General features: G+C 35.3%; 1 protein-coding gene across 1 annotated transcript in view; it reads left to right on the top strand.

Moving 5' to 3' along the window:
• The window catches only part of spag9a (sperm associated antigen 9a), a 74,378-nt gene extending 58,942 nt beyond the window's left edge, over nucleotides 1–15,436 (top strand). Inside the window, exons 21-31 of the mRNA XM_056453272.1 lie at nucleotides 601–784; nucleotides 863–985; nucleotides 2,043–2,123; nucleotides 3,291–3,358; nucleotides 3,447–3,595; nucleotides 5,152–5,323; nucleotides 9,368–9,481; nucleotides 9,576–9,608; nucleotides 11,433–11,612; nucleotides 13,254–13,364; nucleotides 14,911–15,436. Coding sequence (XP_056309247.1) covers nucleotides 601–784; nucleotides 863–985; nucleotides 2,043–2,123; nucleotides 3,291–3,358; nucleotides 3,447–3,595; nucleotides 5,152–5,323; nucleotides 9,368–9,481; nucleotides 9,576–9,608; nucleotides 11,433–11,612; nucleotides 13,254–13,364; nucleotides 14,911–15,041 — 1,346 coding nt within the window. The 3' untranslated portion in view covers nucleotides 15,042–15,436. The remainder of the gene's footprint in view (nucleotides 1–600; nucleotides 785–862; nucleotides 986–2,042; nucleotides 2,124–3,290; nucleotides 3,359–3,446; nucleotides 3,596–5,151; nucleotides 5,324–9,367; nucleotides 9,482–9,575; nucleotides 9,609–11,432; nucleotides 11,613–13,253; nucleotides 13,365–14,910) is intronic.
• The last annotated feature ends 4,201 nt before the right edge of the window (nucleotides 15,437–19,637 follow it).

Here is a 19,637-nt window from a genome sequence, read left to right as displayed (position 1 = left end):
CGTGACTAAAAGAGTTTTTAAACATAACTTTACTTGTCTAACACAAATAATTCAGCCATGGTGTCGTCCCTCCTCCAGCGTGCAAAAGTAACTCCAATATTGATTCAGGATTTGAAAAAGTTTTGATTCAGCATTTGTTTTGCTCTCTCTGTCTCTCGTGTGCAGGTGCCTGCGAAATAGCGGATCTGCGTGAACGGCTGCAGATGTTCAAATCTACATTTGTTGACACAGTTTGGGTTACTTATCAGATTTATGGAATTATTGGCTATTAAATACTATTTAATTGGATGAACATTTTTTAGTCTTGTGCCTTACCCAAAATATAAAAATACATATAAATACATTAAGATCATTTACTTTAATCATTACTATTGTAATGTGAAGAGACTTTCAACCAGCACAGCAAAAAGTGTTTCTGAAGACAATCACCTACTGCACCTTTAATTATCTGTGTTTGGGCTGAATTTTCATTCCATTTACCATGTTTGACCACCAGGCGGCGCCAACCTGCTGTTTTTAAAGCACCGAAACGGAATCATTTTAACAGTAAAGCACTCATTTGATTTGATTTAGAGTTTTGAAAAGCTGTGTGTGTTGCAGATCTCTCCAGAGCTCCCAGTGAAGATGGTCTCCCTGCCGCTGAGGAGGCTATGGAGGCCACTGAAGAGGACCAGGAGAGTCCGGGACAGGACAGCAGTCAGCCGGGTATCTACACGGAGCACGTGTTTACAGACCCGCTGGGAACAGAGTCTTCTGGGGCTTCAGCAGACCATGATAACCAGAGGTAAAGCAGACGCTGTGCCTTGTTGATAATTTCATATGCAGGTTTGGATGGGAACTCATGTTTGGTTGGGGTTTTCAGAGAGTCCTATCAGGACAGGGATGATACGAGCTCAGCAGGGGGCAAGACGGATCTGGCAAAAGAAGAGACACAGCGGATGAGCAGTGCACTGCCCACCATGTGGCTGGGGGCTCAGAACGGCTGGTGAGATGCAAACAGACACACACACATACTTGTAAATATGGATTATGAGTCTACACTCTGTATGCGTAATGTATTTATTCTGTAAAGACCACTTATTATATGGCCTTTGTTTAAACTTAACCCTCACAGGAAACTTGTTACTATTATGATTTTTAAGCGTTTTGAATTACAAGAAACAAGGTATGTCCCTCTAAACCACCTTAATAAACTAAAACTAGGTCATACCCATGTCATTATACAATTTTGTGTCCTCATAAACCACATAAACAAGTACACACACACAAAAGCACAAAAAGAACACAAACGATATCGGGCTAGAAGCACCAATTAATTTATAAATAATATTACTGTGAGTTTTTTTGAGTTATTTTGAAATAAAAAATCCATCAAGTAAAAATAATATGTTTTATTTCAGTTTAGTTGCTTAAGCAAAAACAAAACATTTTCATGTCCAAGTCCAGTTAACTTTGTTTACAAAAAATTATTTTGGCAAATTTGTATTTTATTTTGTGAAATTAACAAGTTTTTATGGTTATAATTTACCATAATAATTGTTAGACACCACAATAAAATCAGTTTCTAAACTGTTTATTTAAGAAACATTATTAATTCTTAAAAATGGTCAGACAGGTAGACTATTATTTTACACGGATGAGAATGAGTAATAATATTTTGTTTAAGGTTTTGTTTCCATGGTATACATGTAAATAAATTATTTATTCATTTTAAGATTTTACTTTCAATTTAATAATTTTTTTTTCTATGGGATTTAAAGTGCGCCTTCATCTTATCCCAGACATGCTCAATAATATTCATGTCTGGTGACTGGGCTGGGCAATCCTGGAAAAATCTACCTTTTGCCACATTTCCAAATGATCAACTAGGAGTCAAGTTATTATTTTGTTTTATTTATGTGCAATTTTAGACATCTTTACATTGACTAGTTTATTTAATAGTCTATATGTGTGCTTAAATAAATCGAAACCACAGTTTTTTTGACAAACAGATCTGAGAGTTTAATGTTTCTTTTTTGTTTTTGCAAATGTCTTGTATGTAGTTTATATGTGCACTCTTCTGTCGCTCGATGGAGAAAGTGTCTTCATGCTGTTAAGCTTAAGGATTCCATCTTGAACATTGTGTAAGTAAAAAAGTGACTTTACAAGTTCATTACGGTAATACAGTTTTGTTTTACTTTGTGTAATTCAGATTGAACTCTGATTTCAGTGGACAATAAAGCATTTTGCTTCGTAGTTGTACTTTTTTATTACACTTTTAATAAATTTCGGGGGTAAGACTTTAATAATGGTCCATTAGTTAATGTATTTACTAACATTAACTAAGTTTAATTTAGTTTAGTTCATTTAAAATTTAACCAGACAGGGTATTGCAGCACAATTCCCTGAAATGCGTCAAACACGCACTCGAAAAATTATTGACTAATAAAAATACTAATATAAAACATAGGAAACAAACAAAGTAAAAACACTAATTAAAAATATCAAACACTATAATTATAAGTTATCTACACAGCAATTTTAGAGCAGGAGGAATAAAGGACGTTTAGTTTTACTCCTGGGTATAGCAAATGTCTTATGTTGGCGAAGAAGGTAGGATGACACTAAAGCCTTAGTTTGAATAATCGTGTAAAGCATTTATTAATCATAGTTCAACATTAACTAAAGCAGTAAAATCCAAAGTTATGCTTGTTAACATTTGTTAATGCACAGTGAGCTAACATGAACGTTATTTAACTTAAATAGCGTAAACCAGTGGTGTAGTCCTAAAAAAAAAAGGTGGTGTACTATTACCTGCCCATGCTGTTTTATAATTTTACCTGAACGTTCAAGGAGACATCATTCAGTTGACTTCGAAAAACTCACGCAAAATATAAACAAAAATGCACCAATTGCAACAAATTAAGATGAGAGTTAAAAAAACATTTGGTATACAGTTAAAGGGGATGCGAAAACACTTAAATTAGGGAAGTCTAATCAGCAAAACAACCGAGTATACCGAGGGTATACGCAATTATTGATCCTCAGAAGTCGTAATACCCAAACAGCTAGTGGAATAAAGTAGGCATACTGAGTATACATGCGTATAGCCCCGACCACACCACTGGCGTAAACTAACGTTAACAAACATGCATAAGTACTGTAATAAATGTATTACTAATAGTTTGTTGATGTTAGTAAATACCTTAACAAACATTTACTAATGGACCATAATTTTAAAGTGTTACCATCTCGGTCTAACACGAGTAAACATGAGAACTGGTAATATTAAATAGTATTTCTCTGCACAGACATGTGAAAAGCCGTGTTTTGGTGGCTCTGGCTGACGGTACACTGGCCATCTTCCATAGAGGTCTTGGTAAGACACAAGTTTTATTTTACTGATAGTTCAATAACAAAATAAAAAAATTACAATATATAAAACCACTTTTCATGTACTTTTACAGACAGCCAGTGGGATTTAACCAACTACCACCTTCTGGACCTGGGCCGACCACATCACTCAATCCGCTGCATGACTGTGGTTCACGATAAAGTGTGGTGCGGCTACAGGAACAAGATCTACATCATTCAGCCCAAAGCCATGAAAATAGAGGTTCATCATTATGTTCATTATAGTCTTCAGGAGTCTGGTGACTTAAAAGCCTGGTTTATACTTCTGCATCAAGTGATCAGCATTTACACTTCTGTGTGCTGTTTGTGTTGCTCTGCATAACACTTCAGAAACGCTAGCTGGCAGTAGGTGTTTATGTTCCTTTGTGTCGAGTTTTATAGCCTGTGTTTTTTTTTCTTCTGAACGCTACCTACATAATCAAGTAGCTCAAACTCGCTCATTTTGAGGCGGGAACCGGCAGGCGCACAACAACTTTAATTATAAGATAAACACAAAACAACAGTCTCCATCCGGAGCCCCTTCACGGGACTCCACACTTGTAAACACTCGCTCCATCTGGCTCGCTTGACTCTCACCTCTGCCCACACTCGTCTGCGCTACCAAGCCGACCAATCACAGAGTTTGCCATACGTGTTGTTGCAATGTGTAGTTACATTTTCTGAGAGGTGCACGTCTGCATTGCTGGGCCGGAGCCTACGCGTGCGCTTGACGCAAAAGTATAAATCAGCCTTAAGTCTGTGTGAAGTTTCTGAGTCTCTTATTTCAGTATATCTATGTACTTCTAACTGAAATGGAATATTGAGTAGAGAGCAGGGATTTGTTTTTGCACATCACTCCCTTAAAGCAAACTAATGGTAAGAGGGGCATGATTAAGAATATTGTATCTGAAGCCATCAAACAGACATCATCAGACAAGGACCGACACTCCAAACATGGAAACATGGTCAGACTTTGAAGATTACCAAAACAAACATTTTTTGTGGATTCACTTTCACTGATTCATTTATAGCATAACAATGTGCGCTAGCAAAAAAAAAAACATTGTACATTTTGATTTCGCACAGACTTTAAGCACAACCTTGTATTAAGATCCACTTTTTTTGTACATTAAATGTTTTAAGCCTGCCTAGTTAACCGAATTAACCGAGTTAAGCCTTTAAATGTCACTTTAAGCTGTATAGAAGTGTCTTGAACAATATCTAGTCAAATATTATTTACTGTCATCATGGAAAAGACAAAATAAATCAGTTATTAGAAATGAGTTATTAAAACTATTATGTTTAGAAATGTGTTGAAAAAATCTTCATTAAACAGAAATTGGGGGGGGGGATAAACAGGGGGGCTAATAATTCAGGGGGTTTAATAATTCTGATTACAACTGTATATGATATTGCATCTGAACAAAATTTTAATAAATATATTTGGCAAAAAAATAAAGTAAAATGTATAACGGCAAACAAAAAAATCCAGATTTTCCATAAAGTTGATTAAAAAAAAAAATGTAAAAAAAAAACTTTAATTGTTTGGAATAGACCTTTTAAAATTCCACGATATTTTGGAAATTTCATGACCCATGGGAACTCAGGAAAAATTATATCAGAAAAAACTCATCTCACCTGCCCATAAACCCCACACTCAGTAAAATCAGGAAAGTGGCCTAAAGAGACTTTTGAAGAGACTTTTTGATCTCATCTACATGTTATCAACGCTTCTATATAGTAGATGTAATCAGGGCCTTTGTGTTTGTGTGAAAACAGAGGTCTTTCGATGCTCATCCGCGTAAGGAGAGTCAGGTGCGTCAGCTGGCCTGGGTGGGTGACGGGATCTGGGTGTCCATCCGTCTGGACTCAACACTCCGCCTCTTCCACGCTCACACCTTCCAGCATCTGCAGGACGTGGACATTGAGCCTTACGTCAGCAAAATGTTAGGTGAGGATATGTTTATGCTGTTATGTACTTGTTCCCTTTTTGTTCATTCATTCATTTTCCTTTGGCTTAGTCCCTTATTTATCAGCGCTAACCACTGCGCCACCGTGCCGCCCCCTCTTTTTTGGTATAGTTCGTTTCATATTTTCCTGTAGATTCTGTTGTTCTGTGTTGTTTTGTTTAATTTCGTGTTTTAGTTTTTTTAAGTCTCATGTGTTTTGCTCATTTATGTACGCCACAACAGTGTTTTAGAGGCCCAACATCTGTTTAGCTGTGCCTTTACTGAATGAGCACTGTGTCTGACAGATCGCACTATTGTGTCTTTCTTTTCTTTTTCATTCTTTTATTACCTGTTTTAACACATTTTAATCTGTTTATACCTGTTTTTAATCATTTTTATTATTTGTTTTTTATTTTCTTGTCTTTTTTTAAAATTCTTGTTCATGTAAAGCACTTTGAATTGCCACTGTTTATGAAATGTGCTATATAAATAAACTTGCCTTGCCTTGCCAATAATGCAGGCTTTTGTAAGCCGGTTTCAAATTGCAGGTTTTTAAAAAAATACCATAATTCCGTCCACTAAATAAACTACAGAAATGTGATTTAAAAAATGGTCACATCATGTGCATACTGTTTAGGTCTGTATGTGTGAGTACTTGATGATAATCAAACTGGACCGCATGTGTGATTGCCATTGCTGACCTGAAAGTTTACTCGGCTGACATGCAAAATATACAGCATTTTTGACTTTTCACAGATATGTGAATTTAATTTTCAGAATCATTTCCATGATTATGCACTGAATTGCAGAACAGCATATAAGCATATATTTTCTATAATCACACAAGGACGAGAGGTGGTGGGGTTCATAATGTTCACAATGGTATTTTATCAGTTGTTGGTTTAACCATGGATGAGCTAATGGCTGTTATGTTATTTTCTTTTCAATGACATTTCTTGTTACATGTTACAAAAACATCAACCAATATTGCATATCCATAATCATTATATAATTAAAGAATACTTACACTATAACGTAAATTAGTTTTACGGCCATTTTGAATTTTACTTGAACACAAATACAAATACTTTTCCCCCTTCAACAAATACAGATACAAATACTGGCTGCTTTGCACACCCTTAATATACATATATATATATATATATATATATATATATATATATATATATATATATATATAAAGCATTCATTTAATCCTTGTGTTGCTTGTAAATAAAAATAAGATGTATGCTACTGATGCATAAAATGATGTATGTTAAAAGTTGAAAATGTTTTTGTAAATCTTTTGTACTCAGTTCCTGCTAATTTGGTGGTTAAGCAACAATTTAAAATATTCATATACATTTGAAGTCAAAATTATTACCCCCCCCCCCCCCCTGAATTATTAGGTCCCTAGTTTATTCTTTCCCCAATTTCTCTTTAAGAAGATTCTTCAACACATTTCTAAACATAATAGTTTTAATAACTCATTTCTAATAACTGATTTATTTTATCTTTGCCATGATGACAGTAAATAATATTTGACTAGATATTTTTCAAGAGAAATAGGGTCATATTTAGGTTGTAAGGGTCTCCAACAACAGTCTAATATGCATGCAAGGTCATAAAACACTTTGATGGTCTTATAATCTGCATGTATTTTTACCTAATTATCCCAGCAACTCCCATATGAATCGTTCAGCGATTCATTTGTTCCCAACCCCCTCCTCAGCGCGAAGCTAATCTGCGCTGATTGGACCGATGACAGCCTGCTGCGATTGGTCGACAGTGACAGGCTTCAGCACGAGACAGAGTGAAATGCCCAGCTGGTAATCAACTATATAAAAGTAGTCACAGTGCACACGCGCTTCATAGTGTAAGGCTTTTTTCACACACACACACACACAACCCTCCTCAGAAGAACTGGGGAGATTGACGCGAGTCTCCTAGCCTCTCCCTCTCCCTCTCTCACACACACACACAACGCTCCTCAGAAGAACTAGGGAAAGCGACGCGAGTCTCTCTCTCTCTCTCTCTCTCTCTCTCTCACACACACACACACACACACACACACACACACAACGCTCCTCAGAAAAACTAGGGAAAGCGACGCGAGTCTCTCTCTCTCTCTCTCTCTCTCTCACACACACACACACACACACACAACGCTCCTCAGAAGAACTAGGGAAAGCGACGCGAGTCTCTCTCTCTCTCTCTCTCTCTCTCACACACACACACACACACACACAACGCTCCTCAGAAGAACTAGGGAAAGTGACACGAGTCTCCTGTCTCCTAGCTTACGATCGATCGCCATAGCAACGACAAACGGCAGTGGAACGCGAGCTCACAAAAGCCTTTAACGTTAAATCCGTAAACAAAGCGGCACGCGTCGCGTTTTTAACGTGGCTTACATGTGATAAGAGAATATAAAGAGTAACCGCGTGTACTGTACCAGGTTAACAACTCATCTTTGGGTAGAGACTGTCAATATTATCCATCTGAGCACAGCGTGACTTCATTCGACCGGCGGCGTCTGTGTGTGTGTGTCTAGTGTTTTTTTCTGTGTTAGTGGGTGGGGCCGCAGGTTTCAAATCTCCCTGGTTTGCGCGCGTAACTACTGGCGAGGCTTGTGTTTCGTGGCTGCGTCATCGCGAAACACCTAATGACTCGTTATCAAGACGACTCGTTTGAAGCACTATGAGTCGACTCTTTTATAGATGAATCAACAGTTTTAAACACTGTACACTTACAGATTTAAGCCTTAGCTGGATATTTCACTTCACTTAGAGCTGTGTTACACACTAAATGGAAGGGCATTTTCAAAAACCCATAATATGGGCTCTTTAAAGTGACATTTAAAGGCTTAACTAGGTTAATTAGGTTAACTAGGCAGGTTAGGGTAATTAGGCAAGTTATTGTATAATGATGGTTTGTTCTGTAGACTATCGATATAAATATCGATAAGAATATAGCTTAAAGGGGCTAATAATTTTGACCTTAAAATGGATTTAAAAAAATTAAAAGCTGCTTTTATTCTTGCCGAAATAAAACAAGTAAGACTTTCTCCAGAAGAAAAAATATTGTCAGACATACTGTGAAAATTTCCTTGCTCTGTTAAACATCATTTGGGAAATATTTAAAAAAGAAAAAATTTGAAGGGGAGCTAATAATTCTGACTTCAACTGTATATAGTGTTGACAACGGTTGTGCAGCTTAATCATTTTTGTAGAAATATAGATACAGTGTTCTTTTTGGGATTGCTTTATGAATAGAAAGTTAGAAAGATCCACATTTATTTGCAATTGAAATATTTATGTTTCTTTCAAATTAAATATATTCTTTTTGACTCAGAATTTTCTGCAAATTACAAAAAAATACAATGTCATCGTACTGGTGCGTTTAATGTCAAATACGAAAGTGAAAGCATGATGAACTGTTTATCCGTTAGGAAAATTGACTGCAGTCTTGTTTTATCTGTTATTTCTCTATATATTGTAAAGCCTGTTATGCTTAATTATAGCCAACAGCTATGTATGAGAGAGTCTTACCTCTGATTTATATTTGGTGAAGAATCAAAATTAAAGCGCATCTTTTCTCTTATAATGTCTTATTGCTTATCATCCTAAATGAATATATGGATGCAATATAGCTGAGTGAGACTGCAAAATAAACAGTAGAACTCTGACCAATGTGACGAGAGTTTATTCGCACGGGACTTGTTTTAGGTATTTTGGTCTGTTTAGAAACTGTGTGAAAGCAAACCACACCATAAGCAAAGAGCAACATTGTAACTATTTTAATCCCTGTTTCCAAACAAACCAATCGATCTACAGGTGTGAAAGCACCCTAAAAGTGAGCTGAAACAATGCAATTCTTGAGATTGTTTTTTGGGACAACTTAATAGTTTACATTCACTCCACCTAAATTTAAGTTAAAAGGCTTGATCGATTTGTGTTGGCATACCGTGAATAAATTTAGTGGAACCCTGCATTTTTTACAGTGTATGTAGACTATTGAATGGACTTTTTTCTTGTCTTTTACAGGAACTGGAAAACTGGGCTTCTCTTTTGTGAGAATCACGGCTCTGATGGTTTCCTGTAACCGGCTATGGGTGGGAACAGGAAATGGTGTCATCATCTCCATCCCTCTGTCAGACTGTAAGTCCATATCATAACACTCATAAACACGCATGGAAGGCAGCGTTAGTTTGGGTCTTCATTGTTGCTCTCTCTCTCTCTCTGGTCTCTGTAGCTGTAGGTCAGTGTGGATATCTAGGTCAGAGGGGTGAGTGGGAAACACAGGCTAATTCTCAGACCAAGATGTCTTGCTCTGCTTGTTTGCTTTTTATGTCTGCATCACGCTCGGCTTTGTTCAATATTTCATCAGCAAGTGCTTGGTTCCTCTTAGATCTCCCTCTCTCTCCACTTTTCATCATATTTCTCAGCTGATCAAAAGAAAACCTGCTTCAAGCCAGGCTTTGCTTTAAAGTCCCCCTGAAAATATAAGTAGAATTTCGCAGATTTTTAGCCCATCATTAATTCTGTTTATTTACTTGAGTAAATGTGTGTAAATCTATATTTATTCAGTTTTTCAAATTAATTACAGTGATATTATTGACTAATATGAAAATGTTCATCTGATTGATGTACAATGCAGTTTGTACAGTAATATTTTCTGTCTTTTAGTAGAGATATTATATGAGAGACTTGCTTTGTTTTCCAAATAAAGTCAATCTAATTGGATTTGCATTTTAAAGATTAAATACAAGTTAAAAAGATAATATTTTTTATTTCACATATTAAGGTTTTAGTTATGATACTCCCAAAGTAATTCCGCAAAAATCCGCTGATTTTTACCAAAACTCTCTGCAGAAATGACAAAAAACGTCTGCAGATTCCGTCTGGCTCTATCTATAAGTCAAAGTCCAAAATGACAACAAAAATCACATTCAGAAGATATTAGCATTCAAAGCTGGCAGTTTCTCACATCCACCAATAGGGATTCAGCTGTTCATTAGATCTTCTGACCAATCAAATGCTTTCTAGTGTCTGATATGTCCCGCCCCCTCCCGACACTTTTACTGAAGCTCTCTATTATTCACATGTAATCGAAGACCTGAAAACTCTCCATCTGATCTCCTTCATGTTTATTAGTCAAAACAATTTAGGGAGGAACCCCAAATGCTGAGATACTGAAATCCAAACACTCAGAATAGGAGATTCAAAATGAATTCCTCCGGGGTGCTCCGGTTTCCTTCACAGTTCAAAGAAACACAGTATATGTGAATTGGGTAAACTTTGTCCACAGTGTTTGAGTGGGTGTGTATGGGTGTTTCCCAGTACTGGGTTGATAAATAAGGGCTGGATAAATAAGGGAAGAACCCGAAGGAAAATGAATGAATTAATAATAATAATATTAAAATAAAATACAAATAAATTATAATATTAAGTAACAGATATAAGAAGTTGGAGCTTTTGACAACAATACATCAAACAAAGCTGCACATTTCAAAGTATGGAGTGGGAATCAGTCCCCATAATATCAAGTTACTTAGGTCACAATATAATAGTATTGCAGTTTAAAATATGTTGAGATATTCTGCATAATATAAATGACCTTTTTCAGTTAACTAAACAGAAACATTTCTCAGATTGTGGAATGGTTTTGCTTCAGTGCAAATAAATGGGATTGTCAAGCAGACAAACTGAACCAACTAACTTACTGCATGCTGAAGGTGACCCAGCTCACCAAAAAAAAAAAAAAACTCATCCGCACAATTTACTGTAATGGAAGTTAAAGGATTAGAAAATTTAATTTTTATATAATTAAATTGTTGGAAATAATATGATAAAATATTGATGATATTTCGATATGGTCATCAGTGTATCAAATATATTGCGATACCATAGTGTATCGATATATTTCCTCACGCCTATTGTCAACACACTTCAGGGGATCTTTAATGCTATAATATTAACGACTGTATCTCGTATTCTTTTCAAGAAAAGGCACTGCTTTTAGTTTAACAGGTGTCTGCTCTGCAAGATATAACCCTGTTCTCTATTATCCACTTTAGATAGTTGTGTTTAAGCATGGTTTGTTTTCCAGCAGCTAACAAGACGGTGGGAGCAATCGCCTCTCGTCCTGGCGGAGCAGTGCGTGTGTACAGCGAGGACGCTGTGGACGGTGGAGTGACCGGCTCATACGTCCCGTACTGCTCCATGGCACACGCACAGCTCTGCTTCCACGGCCACAGGGACGCTGTTAAATTCTTCGCTACAGTTCCAGGTGAGATGCACTTATACTGATGATTATAGAGGGTGATGGCAAAGTTAACTTCATGAGTGGTCCAGTTAAAGAGATGGTTTACCCAGTAACGTAAATGTACTCACTATTTACTCAACCTCAAGTGGTTTCAAATCCCTTTTGGTTTCTGTCTTCAGTTTGAATACAAAAGAAGATATTTTGAAGAATGTTGGAAACTGGTAGACATTGACATTCATAGAAGGAACCAAAATAAATATTGTATGGTAGTCAGTGGCTACCGGTTTCAAACATTCTTCAGAATATCTTTTTTTGTGTTCAGCAGAAGAAAGAAACAGGAAAATGAAGGATGAGAAAAATTATGGCAATTTCATATTTGGTTGAACTGCTTTTTTAAATGCAAGATTTGTGGCGTTCCATCATAATTAGGTTAATATAAATAGATTAAGCTTGAGGATATGTGCGTGGGTAAGTAAATAATATTCAGATAGTATATTTTGAATAATAGAACATCAACATCTGTAAAGAAAATGAAAATGTGTTATTTACTTTAACACAATGACTTATATAAAGTGTTAAATCAGAATCATGTATAAAAAATGTGCAATATTGCATGAAGAAAATTATTTATCTTTCCTTAAAACACAATGATTTATAAATGAATAGGTTTTTCAAAATACAGTTGAACTCAGAATTATTAGCCCCCCTGCTTGTTTTTGTCCCTAATTTCTGTTTAGCAGAGAGAATGTTGTTTTCAACACATTTCTAAACATAATAGTTTTAATAACTCATTTCTAATAACTTTTATTTATCTTTGCCATGATGACAGTAAATAATATTTGACTAGATGTTTTTCTAGACATTTCTATACAGCCTAAAGTGACTTTTAAAGGCTTAACTAGGTTAATTAGGTTAACTAGGCAGGTTAGGGTAATCAGGCAAGTTATTGTATAACGATGGATTGTTCTGTAGACTATCAAAAAAACATAGCTTAAAGGGGATAATAATTTTGACCTTAAAATGTTTTTTTTTAAATTAAAAACTCATTTTATTCTAGCCAAAATAAAACAAATAAAGACTTTCTCCTGAAAAATATTATTAGACATACTGTTACTTCAAATACTGCCATACAGATGGATCTTACAAAAGAACACAAATAGTATTATATATATATATATATATATATTTAATCTAACAAAATAACTCATGATAGCGGTGTGTACACACAAAATTATGTTATGGAAAAATATTAAATAAAAAATGTAAAAAGAGGAACAATCAAAAGAAACAAAAATATATATAAAAATTAAATAAAATTAAGATTCAATTTTGTTCTTTGCAATATTTCACTTGAATTTAAATGTATTATCTTTCTGTTTCTAAAGATGTTTGGTGACAAAAATATTATTTTTAATAAATGTACATTTTAATAAATCTGTTTTGTTCAAATGCACCAAAATATTTTGCCTATATTCACTGATAAATCTAAAAAATATTAAGCTAAAATATAAGTTTTTTAAATTTGGTATTATCATTTATGCTCAGTTATATATATATGCATGTATAATGCTGAGCATAAATGAGTTTCACTTCAATAAGTGGAGCACACACTTAATAAAGATAAACAGAAAAATGGATGATAATAAAAATGTTGATGTTCTTCAGGTCAGGTTATTGTGCCTGGAGCTGAAGGTGTGACTGAGAGCTCCGAGTCTTCAGACGGAAAGAGCATGTTGATCATGAGTGGAGGAGAAGGATACATCGACTTCAGAGTCGGTAAGAGCTGCAGATCAAAAATCACCATCTGCAGGACCCGTGCTTGTGCATGTGTGCAAATGTCAGCCTGCACATTCTGCACTTCATTCATAAGGGGCTCATAGCTTATTCATGTCATGTTGGGAACCTGCCCGAGAACAAAAGAGGCTTTGATTGAAGTTTAGGACACTGACAGTATAAAGTACAGTATATTGGACCTGATCACAATGCACAGATTAAGAACAACTATGTTTGCGTCCATCAAAAAGCAAGTTGAAAAAGTAAAAACAGGAGATAAAAGGATTTTTAAAAACCTTATAAACAATATTACCAGCCAAAGAATTAAATTGAGTAACTGTACTGTTTTTATCAACCCTATTTACTTCATTAAATATTTGTGGGTTAGTTGTGCATTATTATTATAAACAGACATTGTTAAATAAATAATAACTTCTGTGTAAATAAGTTTGCTTGTAAAAAATGAACACTGATTAATATTATCAGCCTATTTTTATTGTTTAAGAGTTAAAATCCTTAAAGTCCTTTTTACTCAAAGTCACTTAAAAGACATTTATCTTTATTCTTCTCATTCTGCTGAGTTCACACTAAATGACATCAGCCTAATTTAGGTGTCATGGTTATTCATAAATGACAATAACAACTAAATGCAAACAATTGATTAGTTTTCTCCATGGTTCTTAAACCTCCTCCAAAGTCAAATTTAAGCAAACATTTCCAGCAGTTTACAACTGTAGTAAACTGTGACAGGTCGCTTACACTCTTGTTTCTAAAGTCAGTTGCAAGTTCCTCCCTTCAGAATGACATCATTAATAAATGACAAGTTATGATTGGTTGGGAAGCAATGTTAAATCTGACATGCTTCTTTTCCTTGACACAACAAGAATTCAGAGAACAGTAACAGCTGCTAATATGAACCCAGCATAACACGCAGATGACACACTGGCTCTGTGGTTAGCATTGTCGCCTCACAATAAGAAGGTCGCTAGTTCGAGTCCCGGCTGGGTCAGTTGGCATTTCTGTGTGAAGTTTGCATGCTCTCCCCGTGTTAGTATGGGTTTCCACCGGGTGCTCCGGTTTCCCCCACAGTCGAAAGACATGCGCTATAGATGAATTGGGTAAGCTAAATTGGTGGTAGTGTATGAGTGTGAATGAGTGTGTATAGGTGTTTCCCAGTGATGGGTTGCAGCTGGAAGGGCATCCGCTGCGTAAAACATTTGCTGGATAAGTTGGTGGTTCATTCCACTGTGGCGACCCCGGATGAATAAAGGGACTAAGCTGAAGGAAAATGAATGAATGAATGAATAACACACACATATCTGCTACATAACTGTGAGTGATTTACTGACTCACAAATCCTTCACGTTGTGACAATCGATTATTTAGCTTAATTGTTTTTACACATTTAAGTGTGGGTTGAACATAAAACTATTAATTTGTCTGAAAAATACTTCAGAATTGTGTTGCTTCAACTCATTTAACATAAGTAGCTTGAACAAGCAGCTAAAGTCATTTCTTTTGAGTGTATGACTGTCTCTTTCCCTGTCAGGTGATGAGGATGGAGGTTTGGGACGAGATGAAGATGAAGAATCAGCTGAACCCACACTGAAACTGCAGTCGGCTCCTGCCAAACCCGAGCGCAGTTATGTTATAGTCTGGCAGGTTGCGAGCGACCGATAAACCACTGATCAACAGAGAACTCTAGGTCAAACCCACACATGGCGTATTATTTTACAACATACTATTATTCTTATTAATACAGATATTATTATTATTGATAGCGTTGTTCTTAATACTTAAATCACTATGAGTTCTTTAATATTTGTGATTGTTTATTTAATGATCTTCTTTTATATGAATCTGGCATTGACTGACAGAAAAGGGATCAATGTTGAAATGAAGGAACAAAGCGATGACTTGAATTAAGTCCGTCCATAACTATATTGCAGATATGCCGGAGATCAAATGTTTGGAATATTTAGAATTTTTTTATGTTGAAAATGTTTTGTTTTTTTTATCTTTAATGCACAGTTTTATTATATTAATTGATACATTTAGTATAATTATTAGCCCCTCCTGTGAAATTTTTATTATTAAAAATGTAAACAGATAAACATAATATTTAATTTTTAAAATATGTATAAGTATGTTAATTGGAAATATACATAGCATTATGTAGAATGTAAGAATACAGAGTATCAGGGCATTTTTTTCAAAAACAATTAGCAAAAGAAAAATAATAAATACAATACAAAAAATTACAATAAACAACCCCTCAATAATTGTCTCAAAGTTTGTCAAAACATTTCTCATATTGATGTTACTTAAAGATACAGTGGCAATGGTTAATGGCAATAATAAATAAAAACAATAATATCCAGAAATCATGCATAAATATATTACATTTAAAAATATGATAAAGCATTGAATTTAAACAATAACATAAAATAAGAAATAGTAACAGCTATTTTAAAATGGTGTTTAACAGAGCAAGGAAAATGTTACATGATTCCATTATTAGTTTTTCAATAATCAATATTCAAGGTCAATATTATAAACCCCCTTTTTTTTTTAGAATTTTTTCTATTTTTGTTTGGCTACAGAACAACCACTGTTGTCCAATGGCTTGCCTAATTAACCTAGTTAAGCCTTTAAATTGCACTTTAAGCTGAATACTAGCATCCTGCAATATAACTTGTAAAATATTTTGCACTGTCATCATGGCACAGACGAAACAAGTTAGTTATTAGAACTATTATGTTTAACATGTCATGATTTTGCCAAGTATGATGCGGTCTTGGATTAACATCTATGTTGATCCTGGAATATCATTTTTGTTGGAAAATGTAATCCATACCTATTCCCTTCCCCCCAATTTAACCATAACTGTCAGTTATTCCCAAATTCAGAGGGGAATAATAGTTGCAAAACAATCATGTAGAAGTGCATAAACCTAACCGTAAGCCTAAATTTAACTTGAACAGTAAACGTATCATTTCATTCTGATTGAAATGTTGTTCCAGGATCAAGTAATCTAGTTCTACTTGGTGAAATCAGGTTAGGGATTATGTTTACAAATCTCTCCAATAAACATCACTTAATGGAACTATTTAAGAAGAATTCAAATTTCACAGGAGGATGAATCATTTTGCCTTTACTGCAAGATAAGCATTTTATAGCATTTATTTGGTCAAATTAACTATAATTTAATATATACATAACTGAAATCATTCTGATATGCTGATTTGATACAAAAGAAAGCAATTATTGTAAATGCTGAAAACATGTTTTGTCATTTGATGCTGTCTGAGCATTAAAAAAGTTTTGCACTACACCGATAATGATAATAAACATTATTAATAAATGCGCACCAATCATAATTAAAGGTCCCATGAAATTAAAATAAACCTTTTTAGACGTTAGTATCAGTATTGTTCGTTTTTAGGATATCTATAAGCTAGTGCGCACCAAAACAGTGACACAATTCACGTTTAGAAGATATAAAACTGATATAAACATGTAAAGCTTGTGAATAAAACTGTGAATGAACAGTTTTATTCACGTCAACTCACACTACAGTTTCTCATCACATCATAACCAATCAAATGCTCTCTAGTATCTGACATGCCCCGCCCCCTTCAAGACGCTTCTCATCTGCTTTTTATTTGATACACTTGAGCTCAACCACTCTCACTGGCAGAGCTGTCATAAAACAAAACACTATTGGCTGTTTTTTTAAAAGGGGGAGGAGCTACACTATGTCCCACCTTCTTTTTGTGTTTCAGTTGAGATTACGTCAAACGTCGAGTAAAAATGCACATTTTAAAGCACTTCACAGGACCTTTAATAACATCTGAGTACTAAATCAGCATGTTAGTCTCACTTGATCCATCAGAAATTATTCTGAGGACTGGAGTAATTATGCAGAAACATGATAATTAACACATTATAAAATATATAATTAAAAAGGTATTTTAATTTGTAATTGTTTCATAATTATAATAATCATACTCTATATTTTTGATCAAATAAAATTTTTAAAAATGTTTTTTCCAAACTTTTGATCACCGATCATCTATGTGAAAATCCTGTGCTTAAAGTCTTGACCGTTTACCTTCATGATTACTTTATTACGTTGGCTGCTTGATAATTGTTTAATTTTTGTGTTTTTGACGGCATTGATCAGAGTTTTCTCTGCGCACTATCGGCAGTGGTAGCATTGTGTAGTTGATGTATATAGAAACTCAGAGAGCTATTTTTGCTATCTGTCCGGCATAGATCTGGCAAGCGGTGTCTCTGCACCTTATGGCATGGTTTGTGCGCGTCTGTGTGTGTATTTCTGGCTTGCATGAGTCCTCTACCATTCCTATCCCGAGCCCCGGAGCTCTAGAAATGTGGGCTTCCCTCACGCTAGAGCTTGCTGGCACTTTAAAGACCGAACATGGACAAACCTAAGCCGGATAGAACAACTCAAGTGTTGTATTTAAGATGGTCTGGTCATTTTACCAAAGGACAAAACGTCGAACAAATAACCAATACTTAAACAGCCTAGTAGTTCTTTTGCATTGCCAAGGCTTCTGTGATTCTCTCGAATGGTCGAACAATGGACAAAATAATGTTACAAATTGACAGGGATTGTATAATAAACTTTGTATTTCTCGCGCGGGGTTTAGTTTTGTCTGCTTCAGCACTAAGCATCTTTAATGTGGGTCTTTGTCTGTGTTGTATGTCCCAGGTTTGGGCTTGAGTGTGTTCAGTTTTCTAATTCTAATCAGAGTTCTGCGCTCCTTTTGTATCTGGTCCGTACGACACTTTTATTGTACTTTGATGTCTGTCGAAACAAAATGCAACCTGATATTTGACTTTTTATGTGTAAACCGGAGGGGGGGATCGGGTCGGGTTTGGGCACATTTGGTCTTTGTTTCTTTTCAATTCGGACACATAAAGGGAATCTTTCTATCATTGTTGTTGCCATTCCAGGTATTTATTTTTTCATAATGAACTTTGTGGTTCAGAATGTAACTTTTTACATGTGTTTGTGAACATGGATGAACATTTTTGGTTTTGTTTAAGCAACATCTGACACCTTTAAGAAGTGAAAGAACTAACCGATATATGTTGACAGTATTAGGGCTGGTTCTGTGGAAGCTTGTTTACACCATTGAATTAAAAAACAATAAAATGGCAGTGATATTTTCGTGCAGTTTGCGTCTTACAATTCAGAATTTTCTTTCTCAGATGGTGAGTTTGTGAAATGTGAATCCTTAATATTTATTTAGGTATTTTTAATGTTACAATTGCAAAATATGAACTCTTATTTGTGGCATGTAAATTTGAGTTGTGACATACTTTACTTTTACTTTATACACTCAATTCTTTATTTGGGAAATTTGTCTTGGACCCTAGGCCAGCATTTGCATATACTGAACACAACAAACAACTCAAAACACAAAAATTTTATACTGCAGATAAAAAAAAAATCTTAAAATGATTGTATCTGCACACAGGCAGCCTATAGTGCCTAATGGAAGGCAGTAACTCGACCTAAATTTTCATCTTTTTTATGGAGTGGCTTTGGTTCTTACCGTTACCAAAACCTGACATACAATAACTTCACTACCACTTCAATACTGATCACTTCACTACCAGCACAAGATGTCTACAGGGTCTTAAAATGTCTTAAATCTTAAAAACTAAATTTTAGGCCTTAAAAAGTCTTAAATTTACTCACATTGTGCTGTAGGATCACTTGTATCATTTAGAAAAGGATCAGAAGGTAGAGTTTTCTGATGAATCATCTGTTGAACTGCATCCCAATCATCATAAATACTGCTGAAGACCTATTAAACCCACATACACTCGAGATTCTCAGAGAAATCAGTCAAGTTTGGTGAAGGAAAAATCATGGTTTGGGGTTACATTCAGTATGGGGGATGTGTGAGAGATCTTCAAAGTGGATTGCAACATTAACAGCCTGAGGCATTTGTGCTGCCCATTACATTACAAACCACAGGAGAGGGCAGATTCTTCAGCAGGATAGCGCTCCTTCTCATACGTCAGCCTCCACATCAAAGTTCCTGAAAGCAAAAAAGGTGCTTCAGGATTGGCCAGCCCAGTCATCAGATATAAACATTATTGAGCATGTCTGGGGTAAGATGGAGGAGGAGGCATTGAAGATGAATCCAAAAAATCTTGATGAAATCAAGAACGCTTTCTTTGTCATTCCAGATGGACGGAGTCATTGTAGAGATGGATGGATGCAGTCCTCCAAGCTCA

The sequence above is a fragment of the Danio aesculapii genome, chromosome 3 (assembly GCF_903798145.1).
Source record: "Danio aesculapii chromosome 3, fDanAes4.1, whole genome shotgun sequence".
Taxonomy (NCBI): Eukaryota; Metazoa; Chordata; class Actinopteri; order Cypriniformes; family Danionidae; genus Danio; species Danio aesculapii.
The sequence above is the reverse complement of the archived record's forward strand: the minus strand, read 5'-3'. Positions and strand labels throughout refer to the sequence as shown.